General features: G+C 44.4%; 1 protein-coding gene across 2 annotated transcripts in view; it reads right to left on the bottom strand.

Moving 5' to 3' along the window:
* Positions 1-16,192: 16,192 nt before the first annotated feature.
* The window catches only part of LOC141145686 (retinoic acid receptor responder protein 2-like), a 93,074-nt gene continuing 82,227 nt past the window's right edge, over positions 16,193-27,039 (bottom strand). For both annotated transcript variants that reach the window (XM_073632543.1, XM_073632544.1), the window contains exons 3-6: positions 26,362-26,466; positions 25,306-25,404; positions 19,096-19,192; positions 16,193-16,420 (exon numbers count right to left, since the gene is read on the bottom strand). In XM_073632543.1, coding sequence (XP_073488644.1) covers positions 19,100-19,192; positions 25,306-25,404; positions 26,362-26,466 — 297 coding nt within the window. In that variant the 3' untranslated portion in view covers positions 16,193-16,420; positions 19,096-19,099. The remainder of the gene's footprint in view (positions 16,421-19,095; positions 19,193-25,305; positions 25,405-26,361; positions 26,467-27,039) is intronic.

Here is a 27,039-nt window from a genome sequence, read left to right as displayed (position 1 = left end):
CCCCCCTGTGTGAAATAGTAATGGGGTACAAATGTACCGCTCCCATTTCACAAAAAAAGTGTCAAAATTGTAAAAATGACAAGACACTGCTTGGGATAAGTCCTTTATTAAAAAATAAAAAAATAAAAATGTCCCACAACGTCTTCTTCTTCTCTTGCTTCGCCGACGGACCAAAAAAGAAAAAAAAAGCAGCAACCAATCCGCCTCTATGGGAGGCACCCGCCGTATGACACCTCTTCGCAGGTGTGACAGAAACAATGAATCAGACTGAGACAGAAGTACAGTTAAATCACACTTGTTTATTAATAAAAATAAAAAGGTAAATAAAGTAAGTGTAGTCAAAGCATAGCCAGAGTCCAGTAACCGGATTGGGTAATCAGCCAGGCCAGAAGTCAGGGATACAAGTAGTGGAACAGCAAGCAGGCAAAGGAGCCAGAAGGGATGTCAGCAAAGCCAGTCTTTAAACAGGAACGCAGGAGATGGTTTCTTGTGTCTTGTCATTTTTGACACATTTTTTGTGAAATGGTAGGGGTACATTTGTATCCCGTTACCATTTAACACAGGGTGAAGGCCAGGATCTGGGGGTCCCCTTGTTAAAGGGGGCTTCCAGATTCCGATAAGCCCCCACCCGCAGACCCCCACAACCACCGGGCAAGGGTTGTGGGGATGAGGCCCTTGTCCCCATCAACATGGGGACAAGGTGCTTTGGGGGGATACCCCAAAGCACCCTCCCCATGTTGAGGGCATTTGTCCTGGTATGATTCAGGAGGGGGGGCCCCTCTCTCGTACCCCCTCTTTTCCTGCGGCCTGCCAGGTTGCATGCTCGGATAAGGGTCTGGTATGGATTTTTGGGGGGACCCCCACGCCATTTTTTAAAAAAATTTTGGCGCGGGGTTCCCCTTCGGGTCTGGTATGGATTTTGAGGGGGACCCCCACGCCATTTTTTTAATTTTGGTGTGGGGTTCCCCTTAATATCCATACCAGACCTGAAGGGCCTGGTATGGAATTTGGGGGGACCCCCACGCAATTTTTTTTTTTAATTTTGGTTTGGGGTTTCCTTAATATTGATACCAGACCCAAAGAGCCTGGTAATGGACTGTGGGGGAATCCCATGCCGGTTTTTTCAATGACTTTTATGCGTATTGCCAGGACCGACAATTCATTATAGCCGTGAGTACTTTTAACCACTTCACTACCCGGCCATTGTCAAATGACGTCCACAGATGGGATCTCCCATCCTGGGTGGACGTCATATGACGGCCTGGGCTTCCTGGCTGTCTAGGGGGCACGCACGCGCCACGTTGCTCGGGACCTGGTGCGTGTGCCCGGCGGCCACGATGTCCGCCGGGCACCCGTGATTGCCCGTTAACCGGGCCGGACCGTGGATCTGTGTGTGTAAACACACAGATCCACGTCCTGTCAGTTGAGAGGAGACCAATCTGTGTTCCCAGTACAGAGGAACACCGATCGGTCTCCTCCCCTTGTACGTCTCCTCCCCCTACAGTTAGAATCACTCCCTTAGGAAACATAATTAACCCCGCGTGTCCCCCTAGTGGTTAACCCTTTCCCTGCCTGTCACATTTATACAGTAATCAATGCAATTTTATAGCATTGATCGCTGTATAAATGTGAATGGTCAAAAGTGTCCGATGTGTCCGCCATAATGTCGCAGTCACGAAAAAAAATCGCGATCGCCGCTATTATTAGTAAAAAAAAAAAAATAATTTTTTTTAAAAATGCCATAAATCTATCCCGTATTTTGTAGACGCTATAATTTTTGCGCAAACCAATCAATAAACGCTTATTCCGATTTTTTTTACCAAATCGGCCGAAACTGAGGAAAAAATTTGTTTAAAAAAAAAAAAAATTGGGATATATATTATAGCAAAAAGTAAAAAATATTGTGTTTTTTTCAAAATTGTCGCTTTTCTTTTGTTTATAGTGCAAAAAATAAAAACCACAGAGGTGATCAAATACCACCAAAAGAAAGCTCTATTTGTGGGGTAAAAAAGGACGCCAAATTTGTTCGGGTACAACGTCGCACGACCGCGCAATTGTCGTTTAAAGTGCGACAGCGCTGAAAACTAAAAATTGGTCTGGGAAGGAAGGGGGTGAAAATGCCCGGTATTGAACCGGTTAAATGACTTTTTCTTTTAGAAATGTCATTTTGCTGTCAGACTGTTCTAAGCACAGGAAACATGCGCCCCTTTACAGGCATACTATAGACACCCCCCAGGTATGAAATTTAAAGGAATATTTCATTTTTATTGTTTCACTTTAAACATCATTAAAATCACTGCTCCCGAAAAAACATCAGTTTTCAAAACTTTTTTTTGCATTGATCCATGTCCCCTGGGGCAGGACCCAGGTCCCCAAACACTTTTTATGACAATAACTTGCATATAAGCCTTTAAAATTAGCACTTTTGATTATTCATGTTCGTGTCCCATAGACTTTATCGGTGTTCGCGTGTTCGAACGAATTTTTTTCCTGTTCGCATGTTCTGGACCTCGAACCTCTTCCTCTCTGCTTCCCCATGTACATTACCTTGGGTTTGCTGTCTTTTTGGTTAATCCCGTTTTCTATGGATAACAGGATAGGCAGGACGTCTCGAATAGACATATCGCCTGCCTCAGGCCTTGCCGTGAACAACTTTTATTTCAACTGGGGTATTAAACCAACAAGAAGCCTTTGTTTCACCAGTTGTGTAGATGGACTTGCAGTTTCTCCCGCCTTCTCCTCCTCTATTTTAAGGCCTGCTCTTCTCTGTGGGTTTTATCTGACCCTTGCTTAGCATTCATAAATTCAGCATGTCTGGTTTGCAGTGGCGTCTCCAGCTTTCAAATTTAGGGGGGGCACATGGGGGGACAGGGACAAAAGTAGGGGGGCAACTATAAAATGCATATATATATATATATATATATATATATATCCTGGGGCCCTTTACTACGACCCCACAACGGGCCCTTTCACATGTTCTGCAGTGAGCTCCCTTCCTACTGTATTGGGGTCCCCCAGGGTGGCAGAAAACAAGAGATATATGTCACCAGCATACCAAGAAAATATAAGGGTCCAAAGCAGTGGGAGAACTATCAGGGTTGCAAAGGTTGTCTTGCCTCCGGGCCCTGGTGTTCTGCCACTGTGGGGTTCCCCAGCCTCCTCTTGCTGTCCTGCCCCTGCTATTGACAGCCCTGGTCTGGCATCTCTTGGAATTTACAGGCTGGTCCTCCTGTCCTAAGGACGGGAGAAATCAGTCTGTTTTTTCAGTAACTGAAAGTCCTGGTGGAGTCCTTCCTGCAACTCGCTCTTCTCCCTGCCAATGAGGATGCAGGTGAAGGAGCAGATCAGGCGGCCGTGGTTGTGTGAGCGCTCGCATTATGCAGTGTCAGCGAGCAGAGGGAGGGGGGAGGAATCACCCGCAGGAGCTGACTGGGGACTCTCTCCCTCTTAGACATTGATTTTTTGTAAAAAAAAAAAATTTTTTTTTGGGGGGGGCACATGGTGGGGCACAGCATAATGTTGGGGGGGTCAGGGCCCCCTCTGGCCCCCCTAGGGTCGCCATTGCTGGTTTGTCCATATATTTGGGGCAATTCTTCCTTCAGTTTCTCACAGACCTCCCGCCCTCTAACCATCTTATCTAGATTTCTGACGTCTACACCACATTCTTTAAGAGACCCTCCTCTGGCACCTCATGCTGATCCCAGTTCTCTGCCAAAAGCAGTGGATCGGGCCTAGGAAATGGCATGCCAGTATCAATCATGTTAAATAGGGGAGACCATGGTCCCGAGGCCAGAGTAAAAGTATTTTTACAAGAACTCCCCTATCCTGGAGGAGAAACACAATTAACCTGTTTAATCGATACTGGTGCAAGCCGAAGTGTTTTTAATATAGAGGACTTCAGGATTATTATCTACAGATGTTATCTCTGGTGTTGGCCTAACCGGGACCTCTACTGATTTGGTTGAGTCCAAGCCGCTTAACCCAATACCAATTCAATACCAGACATTTAGACACCCTCCTACCCAAGCCAAATTTCAGCTTTCAGCGCTGTCGCAATTTGAATGACAATTGCGCGGTCATGCTACACTGTACCCAGACAAATTTTTTATCATTTTGTTCCCACAAATAGAGATTTCTTTTGGTGGTATTTGATCACCTCTGCGGTTTTTATTTTTTGCGCAACAAATACATTAAAAAAAAAGAAAAATTTGAAAAAAAACAAGTTTTTCTTTGTTTCTGTTAAAACATTTTGTAAATAAGTACGTTTTCTTCTTCAATGACGGGCACTGATATGGCTGCACTGATATGGCTGCACTGATGGGCACCAATGAGGTGGCACCAATGAGGTGGCATTGATGAGGTGGCACTGACGGGCACTGATGATGGGCACTGATAGGTGGCACTGATGGCCACTAATAGGTGGCACTGATGGGCACTGATAGGTGGCACTGGTATGCGGCACTGATGGGCACTCACAGGCGGCACTTTTGGGCACTCATAGGTGGCACTGATGGGCACTGATGGGTGGCACTGATGGGTGGCACTGATAGGTGGCATGAATGGGCACTGATAGGTGGGCGCTGATGGGCACTGATAGGTGGCACAGATGGACACTGATGGGTGGCACTGTTGACACTGATTGGTAGCACTGATGACATTGATGGGTGGCAATGCTGGGCATCACTGATTTATAATGGTGCCAGTCAGTGCCTATTTGTGGGCACTGATAGGCACAGATTGGGCACAGAGTGGGCACATTGGGCACATGTGGATGGCCATGGGGTACATACCTGGCCATCCACATGTTGCCCGCTTCCCTGGTGGTCCTGGTGGCTTCCCTGGTGATCTAGTGCGGGCATCCGAGGGGAGGCTGCGCTGATAAACAATCAACGCAGACGCCCCTTGTCAGGAGAGCCACCGATCGGCTCTCCTCACTCGCGTCTTTCAGACGCGAGTGAGGAAAAGCCGAACAACGGCTTTTCCTATTGACATCATGATCAGCCATGGTTGGACACGGCTGATCACATGGTAAAGAGCCTCCGCCGGAGGCTCTTTACCGAGATCGGTGTAGTGGTGTGTCAGACTGAGGCATGGAGACTGGTGAGGGGAAGATGGCCCCCACCCGTCTCCATAACAATGCAGGGCGGAAACGACGTCAAAACGTCACTTCCGCCCATAGCTTTTTAAGGGCCATTTTTTAAAATAATTTTTTTTTTTATTGCATTTTAGTGTAAATATGAGATCTGAGGTCTTTCTGACCCCCCCACATCTCACATTAAAGAGGACCTGTTATGATTTTTTCTATTACAAGGGATGTTTACATTCCTTGTAATAGAAACAAAAGTGACCCAATTTTTTTTTTTAAGTGTAAAAATAAAAAATAAAAGGTAAAATAAATAAGAAAAAAAAAAATAAAATTTAAACGCGCCCCGTCATGACGTGTCTGCACGCAGAAGCGAACGCATACATGAGTAGCGCCCGCACATGAAAACGGTGTTCAAACCACACATGTGAGGTATCGTCGCGATCGGTAGATCGAGAGCAATAATTCTATCCCTAGACCTCCTCTGTAACTCAAAACATGCAACCTGTAGAATTTTTTAAATGTCACCTATGGAGATTTTTAAGGGGTAAAAGTTTGTCGCCATTCCACGAGCGGGGCACAATTTTGAAGCGTGACATGTTGAGTATCAATGTACTCGGCGTAACATTATCTTTCACAATATAAAAAAAAATTGAGCTAACTTTACTGTTGTCTTATGTTTTAATCCAAAAAATGTGTATTTTTTCCAAAAAAAGTGCGCTTGTAAGACCAGTGCCCAAATACGGCGTGACAGAAAGTATTGCAACGACCTCCATTTTATTCTCTAGGGTGTTAGAAAAAAATGTATAATGTTTTGGGGGTTCTAAGTAGTTTTCTAGCAAAAAAAACTGTTTTTAACTTGTAAACAACAAATCTCAGAAAGAGGCTCGGTCCTTAAATGGTTAATAATGTCCTCATTATCAGAAATGTATATACAACAGTCAGTGTGGAATTCCTCACATATCCCACCGTGAGCTGCAGTGAGATAATTCAGCGTTAATTTGCGCTCTAATACTACTTTTTTAACTTCTGTTTTTAGAGTCCCAATCAGAAATGATTCCATAACACCACTGATTATGGCCCTTGGAGAGAGCAGACCCTTCTCTAATGATGGACACCAACGGGATGAAGACTGAGAGCGAGGAGTGAATTATTTCTCTGGATAAGGACAATAAAGCTTCCCTTCTGGAGTGGATGGAAAGGTGTAATATTAATCATGTACAGGGTAATGGTCAGAGGGGATATGGTGGCCCTCCTGCAGACTGGGTTGGGGGGGCTCCTTCACTTGGGGCAGAAATATTTATCAACCATATCCCTCAAGAAATCTATGAAGATAAATGACTTCCACCTTATCGGATTGCTGGAACATTGTTGGTCTTCTGATGACTTGTCTAGTGGACAGAATACACACGTTTGTGTCTCTCCCGTTGTGTGCCTCCTAGGTGTGAATTCCCAATGGTAATTGAATTCATTGAGTCACCTATTGTTCCTGTCTGTTGGCTAATTTGGTTAACTCTTGGAGATTCCTACATGATGGGATCAGCCTTGTGTCAACTCTACCTCGTTATCTAACCATTGTGTGATGTTTTGGGTAAAATTTGGTTTTATTGTTCATGTGGTGACTGACCAGTTTTTGAAGTGCATAAAAAGCTGTATTTCTGTTCAATAAAGAGTCGTTCCTTTGGTTTTTATCCCATATTTGGTCTGTGTACAATGCTTGGGGTTAAAAGGTTTGTATTAGCTCTCGGTCTGCTGGAAGGGTTTGGAGAACAGGAGGCACTGTTAGGCGGAAGCACCCAAGCGGGGTGCCAAATGCTATTATTACATAATCCATACCAGACCCTCATTAATTCTAAGGGTCTGCTATAAATGAAGGGAATCCCCGGCTGCTTCGTTTACAAAAGAACAAAGTGGCTGGAAAATGTCATTTAGCAGTAATATAAATGGTGTTTTTTAAATCTTTGTAGACGTCGCCTTTGCTGTACTATATGGTAGAGGTGCCACTTCACAGGCAGGTTTAGGATATATATATATATTATATGAAGGAATTGTGTCATTGTAATGTTTCACTTTAAGCCTTATTATGAGACCCCCCTCCCCACTGAGCGAGATTTTTCAAAAATGTTTTTTGCAATGGCACAAAGTCCCCCAGAGCAGTGCCCAGGGCCCCGCCCCCGCCCCGCCCTTTGTATGATTTCAGGGTGTCCCAAGTCCTTTTTTTTAATTTTTTTAAACAAACACAATAATCCAGCAGGGAAACGTCACTTAGTAGCAAATTAAACTTTATTCTCTTCTTCTGTAGCACATCATATAGATGATGAGTGACTTCACAGGCGGGTTCAGGGCTTCCCCAGACATGTTACTTAAAGGAATTTTGCATATATAATGTTTCACTTCAGCTTTTTCCCACCAAATGGAATTTGTAAAAAGTATTTTCTTGCATTTGTACATAATGCCCCCAACCCCCCCCCTATCCCTAGTAGTGACTGTAGACATATTACAGGAGATGATCAGAGACTGCAGACATAGTACAGAAGATGATCAGAGACTGCAGACATAATACAGGAGATGATCAGAGACTGCAGACATAATACAGGAGATGATCAGAGACTGCAGACATAATACAGGAGATGATCAGAGACTGCAGACATAGTACAGGAGATGATCAGAGACTGCAGACATAATACAGGAGATAATCAGAGACTGCAGACATAGTACAGAAGATGATCAGAGACTGCGGACATAATACAGGAGATGATCAGAGACTGCAGACATAGTACAGGAGGTGATCAGAGACTGCAGACATAATACAGGAGATGATCAGAGACTGCAGACATAATACAGGAGATGATCAGAGACTGCAGACATAATACAGGAGATGATCAGAGACTGCAGACATAGTACAGGAGATGATCAGAGACTGCAGACATAATACAGGAGATAATCAGAGACTGCAGACATAGTACAGAAGATGATCAGAGACTGCGGACATAGTACAGGAGATGATCAGAGACTGCAGACATAATACAGGAGATGATCAGAGACTGCAGACATAGTACAGGAGGTGATCAGAGACTGCAGACCTAATACAGGAGATGGTCAGAGACTGCAGACATAGTACAAGAGATGGTCAGAGACTGCAGACATAGTACAGGAGATGATCAGAGACTGCAGACATAGTACAGGAGATGGTCAGAGACTGCAGACATAGTACAGGAGATGATCAGAGACTGCAGACATAATACAGGAGATGATCAGAGACTGTAGACATAGTACAGGAGATGATCAGAGACTGCAGACATAGTACAGGAGATGATCAGAGACTGCAGACATAATACAGGAGATGATCAGAGACTGCAGACATAGTACAGGAGGTGATCAGAGACTGCAGACATAATACAGGAGATGATCAGAGACTGCAGACATAATAAAGGAGATGATCAGAGACTGCAGACATAATACAGGAGATGATCAGAGACTGCAGACATAGTACAGGAGATGATCAGAGACTGCAGACATAGTACAGGAGATGATCAGAGACTGCAGACATAGTACAGGAGATGATCAGAGACTGCAGACATAGTACAGGAGATGATCAGAGACTGCAGACATAATACAGGAGATGATCAGAGACTGCAGACATAGTACAGAAGATGATCAGAGACTGCAGACATAATACAGGAGATGATCAGAGACTGCAGACATAATAAAGGAGATGATCAGAGACTGCAGACATAATACAGGAGATGATCAGAGACTGCAGACATAGTACAGAAGATGATCAGAGACTGCAGACATAATACAGGAGATGATCAGAGAGTGCAGACATAGTACAGAAGATGATCAGAGACTGCAGACATGGTACAGGAGATGATCAGAGACTGCAGACATAATACAGGAGATGATCAGAGACTGCAGACATAATACAGGAGATGATCAGAGACTGCAGACATAATACAGGAGATGATCAGAGACTGCAGACATAATACAGGAGATGATCAGAGACTGCAGACATAGTACAGGAGATGATCAGAGACAGCAGACATAGTACAGGAGATGATCAGAGACTGCAGACATAATAAAGGAGGTGATCAGAGACTGCAGACATAATACAGGAGATGATCAGAGACTGCAGACATAATAAAGGAGATGATCAGAGACTGCAGACATAATACAGGAGATGATCAGAGACTGCAGACATAGTACAGGAGATGATCAGAGACTGCAGACATAGTACAGGAGATGATCAGAGACTGCAGACATAGTACAGAAGATGATCAGAGACTGCAGACATAATACAGGAGATGATCAGAGACTGCAGACATAATAAAGGAGATGATCAGAGACTGCAGACATAATACAGGAGATGATCAGAGACTGCAGACATAGTACAGAAGATGATCAGAGACTGCAGACATAATACAGGAGATGATCAGAGACTGCAGACATAGTACAGAAGATGATCAGAGACTGCAGACATAATACAGGAGATGATCAGAGACTGCAGACATAATACAGGAGATGATCAGAGACTGCAGACATAGTACAGGAGATGATCAGAGACTGCAGACATAGTACAGGAGATGGTCAGAGACTGCAGACATAATACAGGAGATAATCAGAGACTGCAGACATAGTACAGGAGATGATCAGAGACTGCAGACATAATACAGGAGATGATCAGAGACTGCAGACATAGTACAGGAGATAATCAGAGACTGCAGACATAATACAGGAGATGATCAGAGACTGCAGACATAGTACAGAAGATGATCAGAGACTGCAGACATAGTACAGAAGATGATCAGAGACTGCAGACATAGTACAGGAGATGATCAGAGACTGCAGACATAATACAGGAGATGATCAGAGACTGCAGACATACTAAGGAGATGATCAGAGACTGCAGACATAATACAGGAGATGATCAGAGACTGCAGACATAGTACAGGAGATGGTCAGAGACTGCAGACATAGTACAGGAGATGATCAGAGACTGCAGACATAATACAGGAGATGATCAGAGACTGCAGACATAATACAGGAGATGGTCAGAGACTGCAGACATAATACAGGAGATGATCAGAGACTGCAGACATAATACAGGAGATGATCAGAGACTGCAGACATAGTACAGGAGATGGTCAGAGACTGCAGACATAGTACAGGAGATGGTCAGAGACTGCAGACATGGTACAGGAGATGATCAGAGACTGCAGACATGGTACAGGAGATGATCAGAGACTGCAGACATAGTACAGGAGATGATCAGAGACTGCAGACATAGTACAGGAGATGATCAGAGACTGCAGACATAGTACAGGAGATGATCAGAGACTGCAGACATAATACAGGAGATGATCAGAGACTGCAGACATAGTACAGGAGATGATCAGAGACTGCAGACATAGTACAGGAGATGATCAGAGACTGCAAACATAATACAGGAGATGATCAGAGACTGCAGACATAGTACAGGAGATGATCAGAGACTGCAAACATAATACAGGAGATGATCAGAGACTGCAAACATAATACAGGAGATGATCAGAGACTGCAGACATAATACAGGAGATGATCAGAGACTGCAGACATAGTACAGAAGATGATCAGAGACTGCAGACATAGTACAGGAGATGATCAGTGACTGCAGACATAGTACAGGAGATGATCAGAGACTGCAGACATAATACAGGAGATGATCAGAGACTGCAGACATACTAAGGAGATGATCAGAGACTGCAGACATAGTACAGGAGATGATCAGAGACTGCAGACATAATACAGGAGATGATCAGAGACTGCAGACATAGTACAGGAGATGGTCAGAGACTGCAGACATAGTACAGGAGATGATCAGAGACTGCAGACATAATACAGGAGATGATCAGAGACTGCAGACATAATACAGGAGATGATCAGAGACTGCAGACATAGTACAGGAGATGATCAGAGACTGCAGACATAGTACAGGAGATGGTCAGAGACTGCAGACATAGTACAGGAGATGATCAGAGACTGCAGACATAATACAGGAGATGATCAGAGACTGCAGACATAATACAGGAGATGGTCAGAGACTGCAGACATAATACAGGAGATGATCAGAGACTGCAGACATAATACAGGAGATGATCAGAGACTGCAGACATAGTACAGGAGATGGTCAGAGACTGCAGACATAGTACAGGAGATGGTCAGAGACTGCAGACATGGTACAGGAGATGATCAGAGACTGCAGACATGGTACAGGAGATGATCAGAGACTGCAGACATAGTACAGGAGATGATCAGAGACTGCAGACATAGTACAGGAGATGATCAGAGACTGCAGACATAGTACAGGAGATGATCAGAGACTGCAGACATAATACAGGAGATGATCAGAGACTGCAGACATAGTACAGGAGATGATCAGAGACTGCAGACATAGTACAGGAGATGATCAGAGACTGCAAACATAATACAGGAGATGATCAGAGACTGCAGACATAGTACAGGAGATGATCAGAGACTGCAAACATAATACAGGAGATGATCAGAGACTGCAAACATAATACAGGAGATGATCAGAGACTGCAGACATAATACAGGAGATGATCAGAGACTGCAGACATAGTACAGAAGATGATCAGAGACTGCAGACATAGTACAGGAGATGATCAGTGACTGCAGACATAGTACAGGAGATGATCAGAGACTGCAGACATAATACAGGAGATGATCAGAGACTGCAGACATACTAAGGAGATGATCAGAGACTGCAGACATAGTACAGGAGATGATCAGAGACTGCAGACATAATACAGGAGATGATCAGAGACTGCAGACATAGTACAGGAGATGATCAGAGACTGCAGACATAATACAGGAGATGATCAGAGACTGCAGACATAATACAGGAGATGATCAGAGACTGCAGACATGGTACAGGAGATGATCAGAGACTGCAGACATAGTACAGGAGATGATCAGAGACTGCAGACATAGTACAGGAGATGATCTAAGACTGCAGACATAGTACAGGAGATGATCAGAGACTGCAGACATAGTACAGGAGATGATCAGAGACTGCAGACATGGTACAGGAGATGATCAGAGACTGCAGACATAATACAGGAGATGATCAGAGACTGCAGACATAATACAGGAGATGATCAGAGACTGCGGACATAGTACAGGAGATGATCAGAGACTGCAGACATAATACAGGAGATGATCAGAGACTGCAGACATAGTACAGGAGTTGATCAGAGACTGCAGACATAATACAGGAGATGATCAGAGACTGCAGACATAGTACAGGAGATGATCAGAGACTGCAGACATAATACAGGAGATGATCAGAGACTGCAGACATGGTACAGGAGATGATCAGAGACTGCAGACATAATACAGGAGATGATCAGAGACTGCAGACATAATACAGGAGATGATCAGAGACTGCAGACATGGTACAGGAGATGATCAGAGACTGCAGACATAATACAGGAGATGATCAGAGACTGCAGACATAATACAGGAGATGATCAGAGACTGCGGACATAGTACAGGAGATGATCAGAGACTGCAGACATAATACAGGAGATGGTCAGAGACTGCAGACATAATACAGGAGATGATCAGAGACTGCAGACATAGTACAGGAGATGATCAGAGACTGCAGACATGGTACAGGAGATGATCAGAGACTGCAGACATAATACAGGAGATGATCAGAGACTGCAGACATAATACAGGAGATGATCAGAGACTGCGGACATAGTACAGGAGATGATCAGAGACTGCAGACATAATACAGGAGATGATCAGAGACTGCAGACATAGTACAGGAGTTGATCAGAGACTGCAGACATAATACAGGAGATGATCAGAGACTGCAGACATGGTACAGGAGATGATCAGAGACTGCAGACATAATACAGGAGATGATCAGAGACTGCAGACATAATACAGGAGATGATCAGAGACTGCAGACATGGTACAGGAGATGATCAGAGACTGCAGACATAATACAGGAGATGATCAGAGACTGCAGACATAATACAGGAGATGATCAGAGACTGCGGACATAGTACAGGAGATGATCAGAGACTGCAGACATAATACAGGAGATGATCAGAGACTGCAGACATAGTACAGGAGTTGATCAGAGACTGCAGACATAATACAGGAGATGATCAGAGACTGCAGACATAATAAAGGAGATGATCAGAGACTGCAGACATAATACAGGAGATGATCAGAGACTGCAGACATAGTACAGGAGATGATCAGAGACTGCCGACATAATAAAGGAGATGATCAGAGACTGCAGACATAGTACAGAAGATGATCAGAGACTGCAGACATAATAAAGGAGATGATCAGAGACTGCAGACATAATACAGGAGATGATCAGAGACTGCAGACATAGTACAGAAGATGATCAGAGACTGCAGACATAATACAGGAGATGATCAGAGACTGCAGACATAATACAGGAGATGATCAGAGACTGCAGACATAGTACAGGAGATGATCAGAGACTGCAGACATAATACAGGAGATGATCAGAGATTGCAGACATAGTACAGGAGATGATCAGAGACTGCAGACATAATACAGGAGATGATCAGAGACTGCAGACATAGTACAGGAGATAATCAGAGACTGCAGACATAATACAGGAGATGATCAGAGACTGCAGGCATAGTACAGAAGATGATCAGAGACTGCAGACATAGTACAGAAGATGATCAGAGACTGCAGACATAGTACAGGAGATGATCAGAGACTGCAGACATAGTACAGGAGATGATCAGAGACTGCAGACATAATACAGGAGATGATCAGAGACTGCAGACATAGTACAGGAGATGATCAGTGACTGCAGACATAGTACAGGAGATGATCAGAGACTGCAGACATAATACAGGAGATGATCAGAGACTGCAGACATAATACAGGAGATGATCAGAGACTGCAGACATAATACAGGAGATGATCAGAGACTGCAGACATAGTACAGGAGATGATCAGAGACTGCAGACATAATACAGGAGATGATCAGAGACTGCAGACATAATACAGGAGATGATCAGAGACTGCAGACATACTAAGGAGATGATCAGAGACTGCAGACATAGTACAGGAGATGATCAGAGACTGCAGACATAATACAGGAGATGATCAGAGACTGCAGACATAGTACAGGAGATGGTCAGAGACTGCAGACATAGTACAGGAGATGATCAGAGACTGCAGACATAATACAGGAGATGATCAGAGACTGCAGACATAATACAGGAGATGGTCAGAGACTGCAGACATAGTACAGGAGATGATCAGAGACTGCAGACATAGTACAGGAGATGGTCAGAGACTGCAGACATAGTACAGGAGATGATCAGAGACTGCAGACATAGTACAGGAGATGATCAGAGACTGCAGACATAATACAGGAGATGATCAGAGACTGCAGACATAGTACAGGAGATGATCAGAGACTGCAGACATAATACAGGCGATGATCAGAGACTGCAGACATAGTACAGAAGATGATCAGAGACTGCAGACATAGTACAGGAGATGATCAGAGACTGCAGACATAATACAGGAGATGATCAGAGACTGCAGACATAGTACAGGAGATGATCAGAGACTGCAGACATAGTACAGGAGATGATCAGAGACTGCAGACATAGTACAGGAGATGATCAGAGACTGCAGACATAGTACAGGAGATGATCAGAGACTGCGGACATAATACAGGAGATGATCAGAGACTGCGGACATAATACAGGAGATGATCAGAGACTGCGGACATAATACAGGAGATGATCAGAGACTGCAGACATAATACAGGAGATGGTCAGAGACTGCAGACATAATACAGGAGATGATCAGAGACTGCAGACATAATACAGGAGATGGTCAGAGACTGCAGACATAATACAGGAGATGATCAGAGACTGCAGACATAGTACAGGAGATGATCAGAGACTGCAGACATAATACAGGAGATGATCAGAGACTGCGGACATAATACAGGAGATGATCAGAGACTGCGGACATAATACAGGAGATGATCAGAGACTGCAGACATAATACAGGAGATGATCAGAGACTGCAGACATAATACAGGAGATGGTCAGAGACTGCAGACATAGTACAGGAGATGATCAGAGACTGCAGACATAATACAGGAGATGATCAGAGACTGCAGACATAGTACAGGAGATGATCAGAGACTGCAGACATAGTACAGGAGATGATCAGAGACTGCAGACATAATACAGGAGATGATCAGAGACTGCAGACATAATACAGGAGGGTTAATGTTCCCAGCCAAATTGATTTTTTTTTAATTCTTGTACCGTTTTATGTGGGACAGTGAACCCCTCCCCACCCCCACTTAGGGTTTGACAGATTGGGCTCCCATTGATATCAGTGGGGTTCGGGTTCAGCATCCAAACTTCCTCTACGTTTTCTGAACCCGGCCTGAAATGAACCCAGAGCAGTACCACTCATCCCTATTCCTCACAGTATGGTCAGAGACCCCGTCACCAGACCACCCATCTTCCCATAGGATTATATGTCCATGTAATCTCTCTTGTGTGGACATCCAAAAGTCATGAGACTGCTACCGGGAGCCGCCATCTTGGATGTGATGTCAGCAACTCTCAGAGCTCAGAGCTATCACTCAATATTCCCCTTTAATTCTCCCCCAGCAGCTACATAAATGTTATTTAAGGATGTGAGGGGAGAGACAGTGTAGCTGGGCCAGCACAGACAGTAATTAGACACTCCCAGAAGAGGTGGGGGATATGACGTAGAAGGAAAGAGGGGGCTGTATTAGGGAATCGACTCTTCCTGGAAAAGTCAGATTTTCTAGCAAGTTCAGAGGCACATTGCAGGTGAATACAAAGTCATTTATAGGAAGGAAGGATGTAAAGTTCCTGGTTGTTCTGTGCTTTAACCTTTTTTTTTTTTTTAAAGTTGGTGGTAAGGTCTCTTTATGGCTGCTGAGGGGCTGGGGCCCAACGGGTATGTAATGTAAAGTGTAAACTGACAATTCCTACGCAGGTGATATACCCCCCCCCTCCCCCCAGGTATACAATAGGCACATTACAAGTCTTGCCACTTTATTCCATCCTCTGCAGGTGATTTCAGTGTCACAGCTCTCCATAGACACAAAGATGGGTTGTCACATTAATGGTTCTCTGGTGAGCCTCATTGTTGTCACCTCTGTAATTCCAATACAGTGGATTATAGGAGGAGGACGGACTTGCTGTATATGGGATCTTCCTCACTATTCGGGATTCAGGATCTTCTCAAACAACGTCTTGATTCGAGCTGAAAAGAAAGACAAAGAAATAATCAGTGAGGAGAATGAGAGCACGTTCCAAATTCTAAAACCTAAACATGCCCCCTTCTTCTGGCCATATTAACCATATTGTTCCTCGTCTTCCTACCCAACTTTGTCCTCCATATCATTCCTGTCCAACCATGTACATATCATCCCTCCTCCTGCTTCTGTCCAACCTTGTCCGTATCATCCCTCCTCCTGCTCCTACCCAACCTTGTCCGTATCATCCCTCCTCCTGCTCCTACCCAACCTTGTCCGTATCATCCCTCCTCTGCTCAAACCCAACCTTGACCATATCATCCCTCCTATTGCTCCTACCCAACCTTGGTCATATCATCCCTCCTCCTACTCCTACCCAACCTTGTCCATATCATCCCTCCTCCTGCTCAAACCCAACCTTGTCCATATCATCCCTCCTCCTGCTCAAACCCAATCTTGTCCATATCATCCCTCCTACTGCTTCTGTCCAACCTTGTCCATATCATCCCTCCTACTGCTCCTACCCAACCTTGTCGATAACACCCCTCCTAGTGCTCCTACGCAACCTTGTCCATATCATCCCTCCTACTACTCCCACCCAACCTTGTCGATATCACCCCTCCTACTGCTCCTACCCAACCATGTACAGATCATCACTCCTCCTGCTTCTGTCCAACCTTGTCCGTATCATCCCTCCTCCTGCTCAAACCCAACCTTGTCCATATCATCCCTCCTACTGCTCCTACCCAACCTTGGCCATATCATCCCTCCTACTCCTACCCAACCTTGTCCATATCATCCCTCCTCCTGCTCAAACCCAACCTTGTCCATATCATCCCTCCTCCTGCTCCTACCCAACATTGTCCATATCATCCCTCCTCCTGCTCAAACCCAACCTTGTCCATATCATCCCTCCTCCTGCTCAAACCCAACCTTGTCCATATCATCCCTTCTCCTGCTCAAACCCAACCTTGTCCATATCATCCCTCCTCCTGCTCAAACCCAACCTTGTCCATATCATCCCTCCTCCTGTTCAAACCCAACCTTGTGCGTATCATCCCTCCTACTGCTTCTGTCCAACCTTGTCGATATCACCCCTCCTACTGCTCCTACCCGACCTTGTCAATATCACCCCTCCTACTGCTCCAACCCAACCTTGTCCATATCATCCCTCCTGCTTCTGTCCAACCTTGTCCATATCATCCCTCCTCCTGCTTCTGTCCAACCTTGTCCATATCATCCCTCCTCCTACTCCTACCCAACCTTGTCGATATCACCCGTCCTAGTGCTCCTACGCAACCTTGTCCATATCATCCCTCCTCCTACTCCCACCCAACCTTGTCCATATCATCCCTCCTACTGCTCCTACCCAACCTTGTCCATATAAACTCTCCTCCTACCCATTCTTTTACATATCTTCCCTCCTCCTGCTCCTACCCAACCATGTACATATCATCACTCCTGCTTCTGTCCAACCTTGCCATTTCACCCCTCCTACTGCTCTTACCCAACCTTGTTCGTTTTATCCCTCCCCCTGCTCAAACCCAACCTTGTCCATATCATCCCTCCTCCTGCTTCTGTCCAACCCTGTCCATATCATCCCTCCTTCTGCTCAAACCCAACCTTGTCCATATCATCCCTCCTACTGCTTCTACCCAACCTTGTCCATATCATCCCTCCTCCTGCTCAAACCCAACCTTGTCCATATCATCCCTCCTACTGCTTCTACCCAACCTTGTCCATATCATCCCTCCTCCTGCTCAATCCCAACCTTGTCCATATCATCCCTCCTACTGCTTCTACCCAACCTTGTCCATATCATCCCTTCTCCTGCTCAAACCCAACCTTGTCCATATCATCCCTCCTACTGCTCCTACCCAACCTTGTCCATACCATCCCTCCTCCTGCTGAATCCCAACCTTGTCCATATCATCCCTCCTCCTGCTCAATCCCAACCTTGTCCATATCATCCCTCCTCCTGCTCAAACCCAACCTTGTCCATACCATCCCTCCTCCTGCTGAATCCCAACCTTGTCCATATCATCCCTCCTCCTGCTCAATCCCAACCTTGTCCATATCATCCCTCCTCCTGCTCCTACCCAACCTTGTCCATATCATCCCTCCTCCTGCTCAATCCCAACCTTGTCCATATCATCCCTCCTCCTGCTCAAACCCAACCTTGTCCATATCATCCCTCCTCCTGCTCAATCCCAACCTTGTCCATATCATCCCTCCTACTGCTCAAACCCAACCTTGCCCATATCATCCCTCCTCCTGCTTCTGTCCAACCTTGTCCATATCATCCCTCCTCCTGCTCAAACCGAACCTTGTCTGTCTATAATATCCCTCCTACTGCCTCTACCCAACTTTGCCCATATCATCCCTCCTACTGCTCCTACCCAACCTTGTACATATCATCCCTCCTCCTACCCAACCTTGTCCATATCAGCATTACAGAAGATCAGCATTACAGCCAGAATTTTCAAAAGTCGACCAGCAGAGGGCGCCCTCATCCACCCCCCTGAGCACAACTTTGCTTTATCATGGGTGGTCAGGGCTCAGCACACTGTTGGTCTGATATGGATACTTTGGTACAGCAGCCTGGAGCTTATTGATAGAAGGTTACAATGAATCAGCGGGAGAGGTCATCACCGGATCACTCCAAGATCTCCATCACACTCACCCCCTCAGTGCTTACTAAACGTGCTGTACGTCCCCGGATGCATCTTCCCAACGTTCTCCACCTCCTTACACCGATAATTCCTCAGAGTCTGACGTCCCTATAGAGAGAGGAGGGGAGATCACATTACACAGATGCTTTGTCAAAATTGAAAGATACAAATATGGAAGAAAATCTCCGATCCCGTTCACCGCACCATTGTACACTGACACTTGTTACATTAAGAGAGAATATTCTTTAGAATTATTTGGAATGAGCTGCCAAGACCCAGCAAAAGAAAAATAACATCCCTGTACCTTTAATGCAGCAAACCCCAACGCACAGCAGTTCAGGTCTGAGCACACCTACTGTACATGTGCATCAGGCTGACATTGTAAACTAATTGCAGTAACACGCATGTTCTGTTCAACCTTTGTATATACAGTGCCTTGAAAAAGTATTCATACCCCTTGAAATTTTCCACATTTTGTCATGTTACAACCAAAAAATGTAAATGTATTTTATTGGGATTTTATGTGATAGATCAACAAAAAGTGACTCATAATTGTGAAGTGGAAGGAAAATGATAAATGATACAAATAAATATGTGAAAAGTGTGGGGGGAGGGGGGGCATTTGTATTCAGCCCCCTTTACTCTGATAACTAAAATCCAGTGGAACCAATTCCCTTCAGAAGTCACCTAATTAGTAAATAGAGTCCACCTGTGTGTAATTTAATCTCAGTATAAATACAGCTGTTCTGTGAAGCCCTCAGAGGTTTGTTAGAGAACCTAAGTGAACAAACAGCATCATGAAGGCCAAGGAACACACCAGACAGGTCAGGGATAACGTTGTGGAGAAGTATAAAGCAGGGTTAGGTTATAAAAAAAATCTCCCAAGCTTTGAACATCTCACGGAGCTCTGTTCAATCCATCATCAGAAAATGGAAAGAGTATGGCACAACTGCAAACCTACCAAGACATGGCCGTCCACCTAAGCTGACCGGCCGGGCAAGGAGAGCATTCATCAGAGAAGAGCCAAGAGGTCCATGGTAACTCTGGAGGAGCTGCAGAGATCCACAGCTCAGGTGGGAGAATCTGTCCACAGGACAACTATTAGTCGTGTTCTCCACAAATCTGCCCTTTATGGAAGAGTGACAAGAAGAAAGACATTGGTGAAAGAAAGTCATAAGAAGTCCTGTTTGTAGTTTGTGAGAAGCCATGTGGAGGACACAGCAAACATGTGGAAGAAGGTGATCTGGTCAGATGAGACCAAAATTCAACTTTATGGCCTAAAAGTAAAACGCTATGTGTGGGGAAAACTAACACTGCACATCACCCTGAACACACCATCCCCACCGTGAAACATGGTGGTGGCAGCATCATGTGGTGGGGATGGTTTTCTTCAGCAGGGACAGGGAAGCTGGTCAGAGTTGATGGGAAGATGGATGGAGACAAATACAGGACAATCTTAGAAGAAAACCTGTTAGAGTCTACAAAAGACTTGAGACTGGGGCGGAGGTTCACCTTCCAGCAGGACAACGACCCGAAACATCCAGCCAGAGCTACAATGGAATGGTTTAGATCAAAGCATATTCATGTGTTAGAATGGCCCAGTCACAGTCCAGACCTAAATCCCATTGAGAATCTGTGGCAAGACCTGAAAATTGCTGATCACAGACGTTCTCCATCCAATCTGACAGAGCTTGAGATATTTTACAAAGAAGAATGGGCAGAAATGTCCTCTCTAGATGTGCAAAGCTGGTAGAGACATCCCCAAAAAGACTTGTAGAGAAAGGGGGTTCTACAAAGTATTGACTCCGGGAGGCGCCATACAAATGCCCCCCCCCCCCCCACACTTTTCACATATTTATTTCTATAATTTATCATTTTCCTTCCACTTCACAATTATGTGACACTTTGTGTTGGTCTATCACATAAAATCCCAATAAAATACATTTACGTTTTTGGTTGTAACATGAGAAAATGTGGGAAATTTCAAGGGGTATGAATACTTTTTCAAGGCACTGTACTTACACATGCTATTTATGTCTTTTATTGAACTGCATAAGGTTATTATTGTTTTGTAGTATACTGTCTTCTTCTGGTAGTCATGAGCCCCTGCAGCTTGTTTACGATGTGATTTGGTTTCTCCCTCTGTCCCCCCCTCCTGTTTAGTGTTAATGTAGTCCTAGCCCTCCCCACTTCTTCCATGTTCCCTCAGTCAGTGTTGGTTATTCGCAGAGACGGGGCTCTGGAAAGTCATTGTCTTCTTATGCTTCAAAGGACTGGAAAAACGTCTTCTCTACTCCAATTATCGGAAGTAAAATTGCATTGGATTCAACTTCTGTGTCTTATTAAAGAGTTAAGCTGCCTGTGGATGGTGCTGAGTAAGCAGGTCACCTTACTGTCCATACAGACTGGGTCTAAGGAGGTGTCTCAATGTATAAAGAGGCATTGGAAACAGAACAGCGCTTTACAGGAACACAGAGGAACTCACTTCCGAGATGTTGACAATACGACTGGCTTCCCCTCATTCACACACACAATATACTTTAGTCTTGCTGATGATGATGATTTCAGATAAAAAAAACATTAAAAAGGACCTTTCCAAAGAAAACTAAAGCAAACCTGCTGCAGGTGTAATGACCAGAAAACCCAGAGAACCCCCCCCCCCACCTCCGGTTCCCTCTAATATTAAACCCCTACAGCTGGATGGAAGGTGGCCGCCATTTCCTGCTTTTTGTACATTCCTATTGGTCAGGGAGGCCGGCCCTCCTAGTGATGGGCCAATAGGAATGTATGGAGGGAAGGAAGGAGCAGCAAGCTCTGATGATACCCATTATGGCCCAACATTTGGCCTTCATGTCAGAGTATTACAGGCTGCCTTAGGTTTGGACTTCCATTTGTTTTTTATGGCAGGGTCTCTTTAAAAGTAAATATGGAAACACCTGCACTGTCTATAGCACTTTTGGGGGGTCTTATTCAATTTCACCTCTTAACCTGTAAGGGAAGAAAGAAGAGAAATATAGAGAGTCTGTCCAACCACAGAGATCCCTGGACCTGTTTGAGTGATGAAGGGTGATATCTCTGGACCAATCTGTATGTATTTCAATGCTCCATACTAATAGTTTATAGGGGAAATCTTGTCTCGTGTGCCCCTCTGAAACTGTTTTCCCTTTATTACTAGAGATCTCCTTTCCCTGAGTCCAAGGCTGCCATTTCCCCTAAGAAGGCTCTCATTGTCTGTGAAGGATCTCATTTCTCCAGGTCATGGTGGATCTGGTAGTGGTTGGTCGCATTCAGTTGGACTTGTTCTATAATGTTGAAGACGTTTTGTAGATCCTCTTCTCTTCTGATGTTTTCCATAGAATGGATTTCGACTGGTTTGGTAAGCCACAGTGAGAGTGTGGGAGGGGATTCCTTCTTCCAAGGCGCCTGTATGATGGCCTTTCCTGCGTTTACCGGGTGGATCATCACCGAGCTCTTATATCTGTATTTCGGGGGATCAGGGTGGTGAAGTAGGTATTTAGTACCTGTTTAGTAGTCTATACCTAGGTCAAGATCAGTAATCTGTTTGATGGTCTCCCTGACTTTGGACCAGAAACCTTCTAGGTTCATACAGGTCCAGAAGACGGGTGGGTGGTACTCTCTGCCTCTTTGCATCCCCAACAGACATTCACCACCCCGGGATAGATTGTCCTTAGTAGCTTGGGAACCTAATATTTGCTTGTAATGGACGAGTAATGAGCAAAATGCAAAACATGTTCTCCCTGTTCAGGTGAAAACGTAAGTCCCAGGTTAGACAGGACTTTTATGTATTCCCGACTGCAGATACCAGGTCCTCATACATTACATGGCTAAAAGTATGGGTACCATTACATATAAATGAGCTTGTTGGACATTCAATTCCCAAATCATGGACAATAATATGGAGTTGCCCCACCCCCATTCATGACCATAAATATGGAGTTACCCATGTGTAGCTATAACTGGGGGCAGCACAGCATTTTCACCTAGCAGCAAAGGGATCACTGGTTCGAATCCCAAACACAGCACTACCTGCCTGGTGTTACATGTTCTCCCTGTGCCTGCGTGGGCTTCCTCCAGGTACTCCGGTTTCGTCCCACACTCCAAAGTCATGCTGGTAGGATTTGGATTGGATCCTGTCTAAATTGGCCCTATTATATGAATGTGAGTTAGGGACCTCTTTGAGGGCGGGGACTGATGTGAATGTACAATGTATATGTAAAGCACTGAATAAATTGATGGTGCTATATAAGTACTTGAAATAAATAAAAAAAAAAAATAGATAATAAACCTCTTCCACTCTTCTGGGAAGGCTTTCCTCAAGATTTTGGAGTCTGTGGGAATCTTTCATTTGTGAGGTCAGGTACTGATGTTGGATAAGAAGACCTGGCTCACCATCAGTGTTCCAATTCATCCCAAAGGTGTTCAGTAGGGATGAGGTCAGGGCTCTGTACAGGACATGTGGTTTCCTCCACACCAAACTGGTCACACCATTATGGAGCACAGTTGTAATGGAGGTATTCTTCCCACTGACCACCGATCTAAGGAACATTCTTTCCATTGACCGCCAATGCAAGGGACATTCTTCCCACTGACCACCGATCTAAGGAACATTCTTCCCACTGACCACCAATGTAAGGAACATTCTTCCCACTGATCACCAATGTAAGGAACATTCTTCTCACTGATCACCAATGTAAGGGACATTCTTCCCACTGATCACCAATGTAAGGAACATTCTTCTCACTGATCACCAATGTAAGGAACATTCTTCTCACTGATCACCAATGTAAGGAACATTCTTCTCACTGATCACCAATGTAAGGAACATTCTCACTGATCACCAATGTAAGGAACATTCTTCTCACTGATCACCAATGTAAGGAACATTCTTCTCACTGATCACCAATGTAAGGAACATTCTTCTCACTGATCACCAATGTAAGGAACATTCTTCCCACTGATCACCAATGTAAGGAACATTCTTCTCACTGATCACCAATGTAAGGAACATTCTTCTCACTGATCACCAATGTAAGGAACATTCTTCCCACTGATCACCAATGTAAGGAACATTCTTCTCACTGATCACCAATGTAAGGAACATTCTTCTCACTGATCACCAATGTAAGGAACATTCTTCTCACTGATCACCAATGTAAGGAACATTCTTCCCACTGATCACCAATGTAAGGAACATTCTTCTCACTGATCACCAATGTAAGGAACATTCTTCTCACTGATCACCAATGTAAGGAACATTCTTCTCACTGATCACCAATGTAAGGAACATTCTTCTCAATGATCACCAATGTAAGGAACATTCTTCTCACTGATCACCAATGTATAGAAACATTCTTCTCACTGATCACCAATGTAAGGGACATTCTTCTCACTGATCACCAATGTAAGGAACATTCTTCTCACTGATCACCAATGTAAGGAGCATTCTTCCCACTGATCACCAATGTAAGGAACATTCTTCTCACTGATCACCAATGTAAGGAGCATTCTTCTCACTGATCACCAATGTAAGGAACATTCTTCTCACTGACCACCAATGTAAGGAACATTCTTCTCACTGATCATCAATGTAAGGAACATTCTTCTCACTGATCACCAATGTAAGGAACATTCTTCTCACTGATCACCAATGTAAGGAACATTCTTCTCACTGATCACCAATGTAAGGAACATTCTTCTCACTGATCACCAATGTAAGGAACATTCTTCTCACTGATCACCAATGTAAGGAACATTCTTCTCACTGATCACCAATGTAAGGAGCATTCTTCTCACTGATCACCAATGTAAGGAACATTCTTCTCACTGATCACCAATGTAAGGAACATTCTTCTCACTGACGATCAATGTAAGGGGGGCATTCTTCCTGCTATGGACTATTACTTCCAACCTAGTAACCTCCATTGTAAGGGGCATTATTCCCACGGTCCATCCAATAAATACATTTTAGGAGGTGTTCCCTGAGACCTGAAAGTCAATTCGGGAGTTTCTCAGAGGTGAGAGGGTTGACAGTGGCTGTTCTACATATATATTTGCTCACCGAAGGAAGGTAGTAGGAAAAAAACATAATAATATAAACTAAAACAGATGTAAGTGTCCACCTGCTGGATGAGGTGAAAGCTCTGAAACTGGAGTACTGATACCAGAAAGGACCGATAAGCATTTTTTGGTTTGAGATTTACCGCACTTAAGTGTCGTGCCAGAATGCATTCTTCAACCTTAGATAGAACAGAGTGAGAGTCGTATTCAAACTTGAAACAACCAAAGCAGTTATAGGTCCTCTGTGGAGACAAAATGATAGAAACACATTATCACCAGGTGAGGTCAGATAGTGGAACAGTGTGGAGTAATTCATTCACAATGTACAGAGTAGAGCAAAGTGGAGTAATTAATTTATTATGTACAGAATAGAGCAGTGTGGGGTAAGTATTTTGCAATGCACAGTGTGGAGCAGTGTGGAGTAATTCATTCATGATACATAGGGTGAAGCAGTGTGGAGTAATTCATTCACAATGTACAGAGTGGTGCAGTGTGGAGTAATTCATTCACAATGTACAGAGTGGAGCAGTGTGGAGTAACTCATTCACAATGTACAGAGTGGAGCAGTGTGGAGTAATTCATTCACAATGTACAGAGTGGAGCAGTGTGGAGTAATTCATTCATGATGTACATGGTGGAGCAGTGTGGAGTAATTAATTAACAATGTACAGAGTGGAGCAGTGTGGAGTAAATAATTCATGATGTACATGGTGAAGTAGTGTAGAGTAATTAATTCACAATGTATAGGGTGGAACAGTGTCAAGTAATTTATTCACAATGTACAGAGTGGAGCAGTGTGGAGTAATTAATTAACAATATACAGAGTGGAACAGTGTGGAGTAATTCATTCACAATGTACAGGGTAGAGCATTGTGGAGTAATTAATTCACAATATACAGAGTCTAGAATTGTGGAGTAATTAATTCACAATGTACATGGTGAAGTAGTGTGGAGTAACTTATTCACAATGTACAGAGTGGAGCAGTGTGGAGTAATTCATTCACAATGTATAGAGTGGAGCAGTGTGGAGTAATTCATTCACAATGTACAGAGTGGAGCAGTGTGGAGTGTGCAATACATGATGTACTGGGTGGAGTAATATGTAAATGAGGAGTAGCACAGAGAGTTGAAAGGCACCTGAGCTCCGCCCCTATACCTCGCCTATAACCCACCAATCGTCAGGCTTGTTAGACACTTACTGCGTTTTTTACAACCTTGCAGTCCGGTTGGCTCCAGTCATGTTTGCGGCATGACGTCTGTTTCATCAGAAACTCCACATTGACGAATATCCTGGCATTGTACAACTGCAAGAAGATGAAGACAGTGAAGGGGCGGGGTTACATTCGCTGTTATACTCCACCCATAACGCTTTTCCCGTGAGAAAACAATCAGCACTTGTGGGGAGGAGTTTACTATTTTCGTTTTTTTAACGTATAATAAATCCAGATGTACAGAGTGTCCGTCCTGCGGGCTGCTGTCTGTAGGGTAGCGGGGTGCACACTTGTTACCCTCAGCCATACAAATAGCAGCCGCATGTCCGGGGTGATGCATCAGGCCGGGAATCACTCAGATTTTATATTAATATAAAAACTGAATGAAGCCCAACTGAACGTTCACTTTAAATCATCTGAATACCTTCCAGGAGCATCAAAACAAAAGGCGTGCAAAGTCTTATAGGGCGTACACACGGTCGGACTTTGTTCGGACATTCCGACAACAAAATCCTAGGATTTTTTCCGACGGATGTTGGCTCAAACTTGTCTTGCATACACACGGTCGCACAAAGTTGTCGGAAAATCCGATCGTTCTGAACGCGGTGATGTAAAACACGTACGTCGGGACTATAAATGGGGCAGTGGCCAATAGCTTTCATCTCT

Source organism: Aquarana catesbeiana, linkage group LG05 (assembly GCF_042186555.1).
Source record: "Aquarana catesbeiana isolate 2022-GZ linkage group LG05, ASM4218655v1, whole genome shotgun sequence".
In the NCBI taxonomy this organism is placed as follows: domain Eukaryota; kingdom Metazoa; phylum Chordata; class Amphibia; order Anura; family Ranidae; genus Aquarana; species Aquarana catesbeiana.
This window is presented reverse-complemented; position numbering and strand designations above follow the sequence as displayed.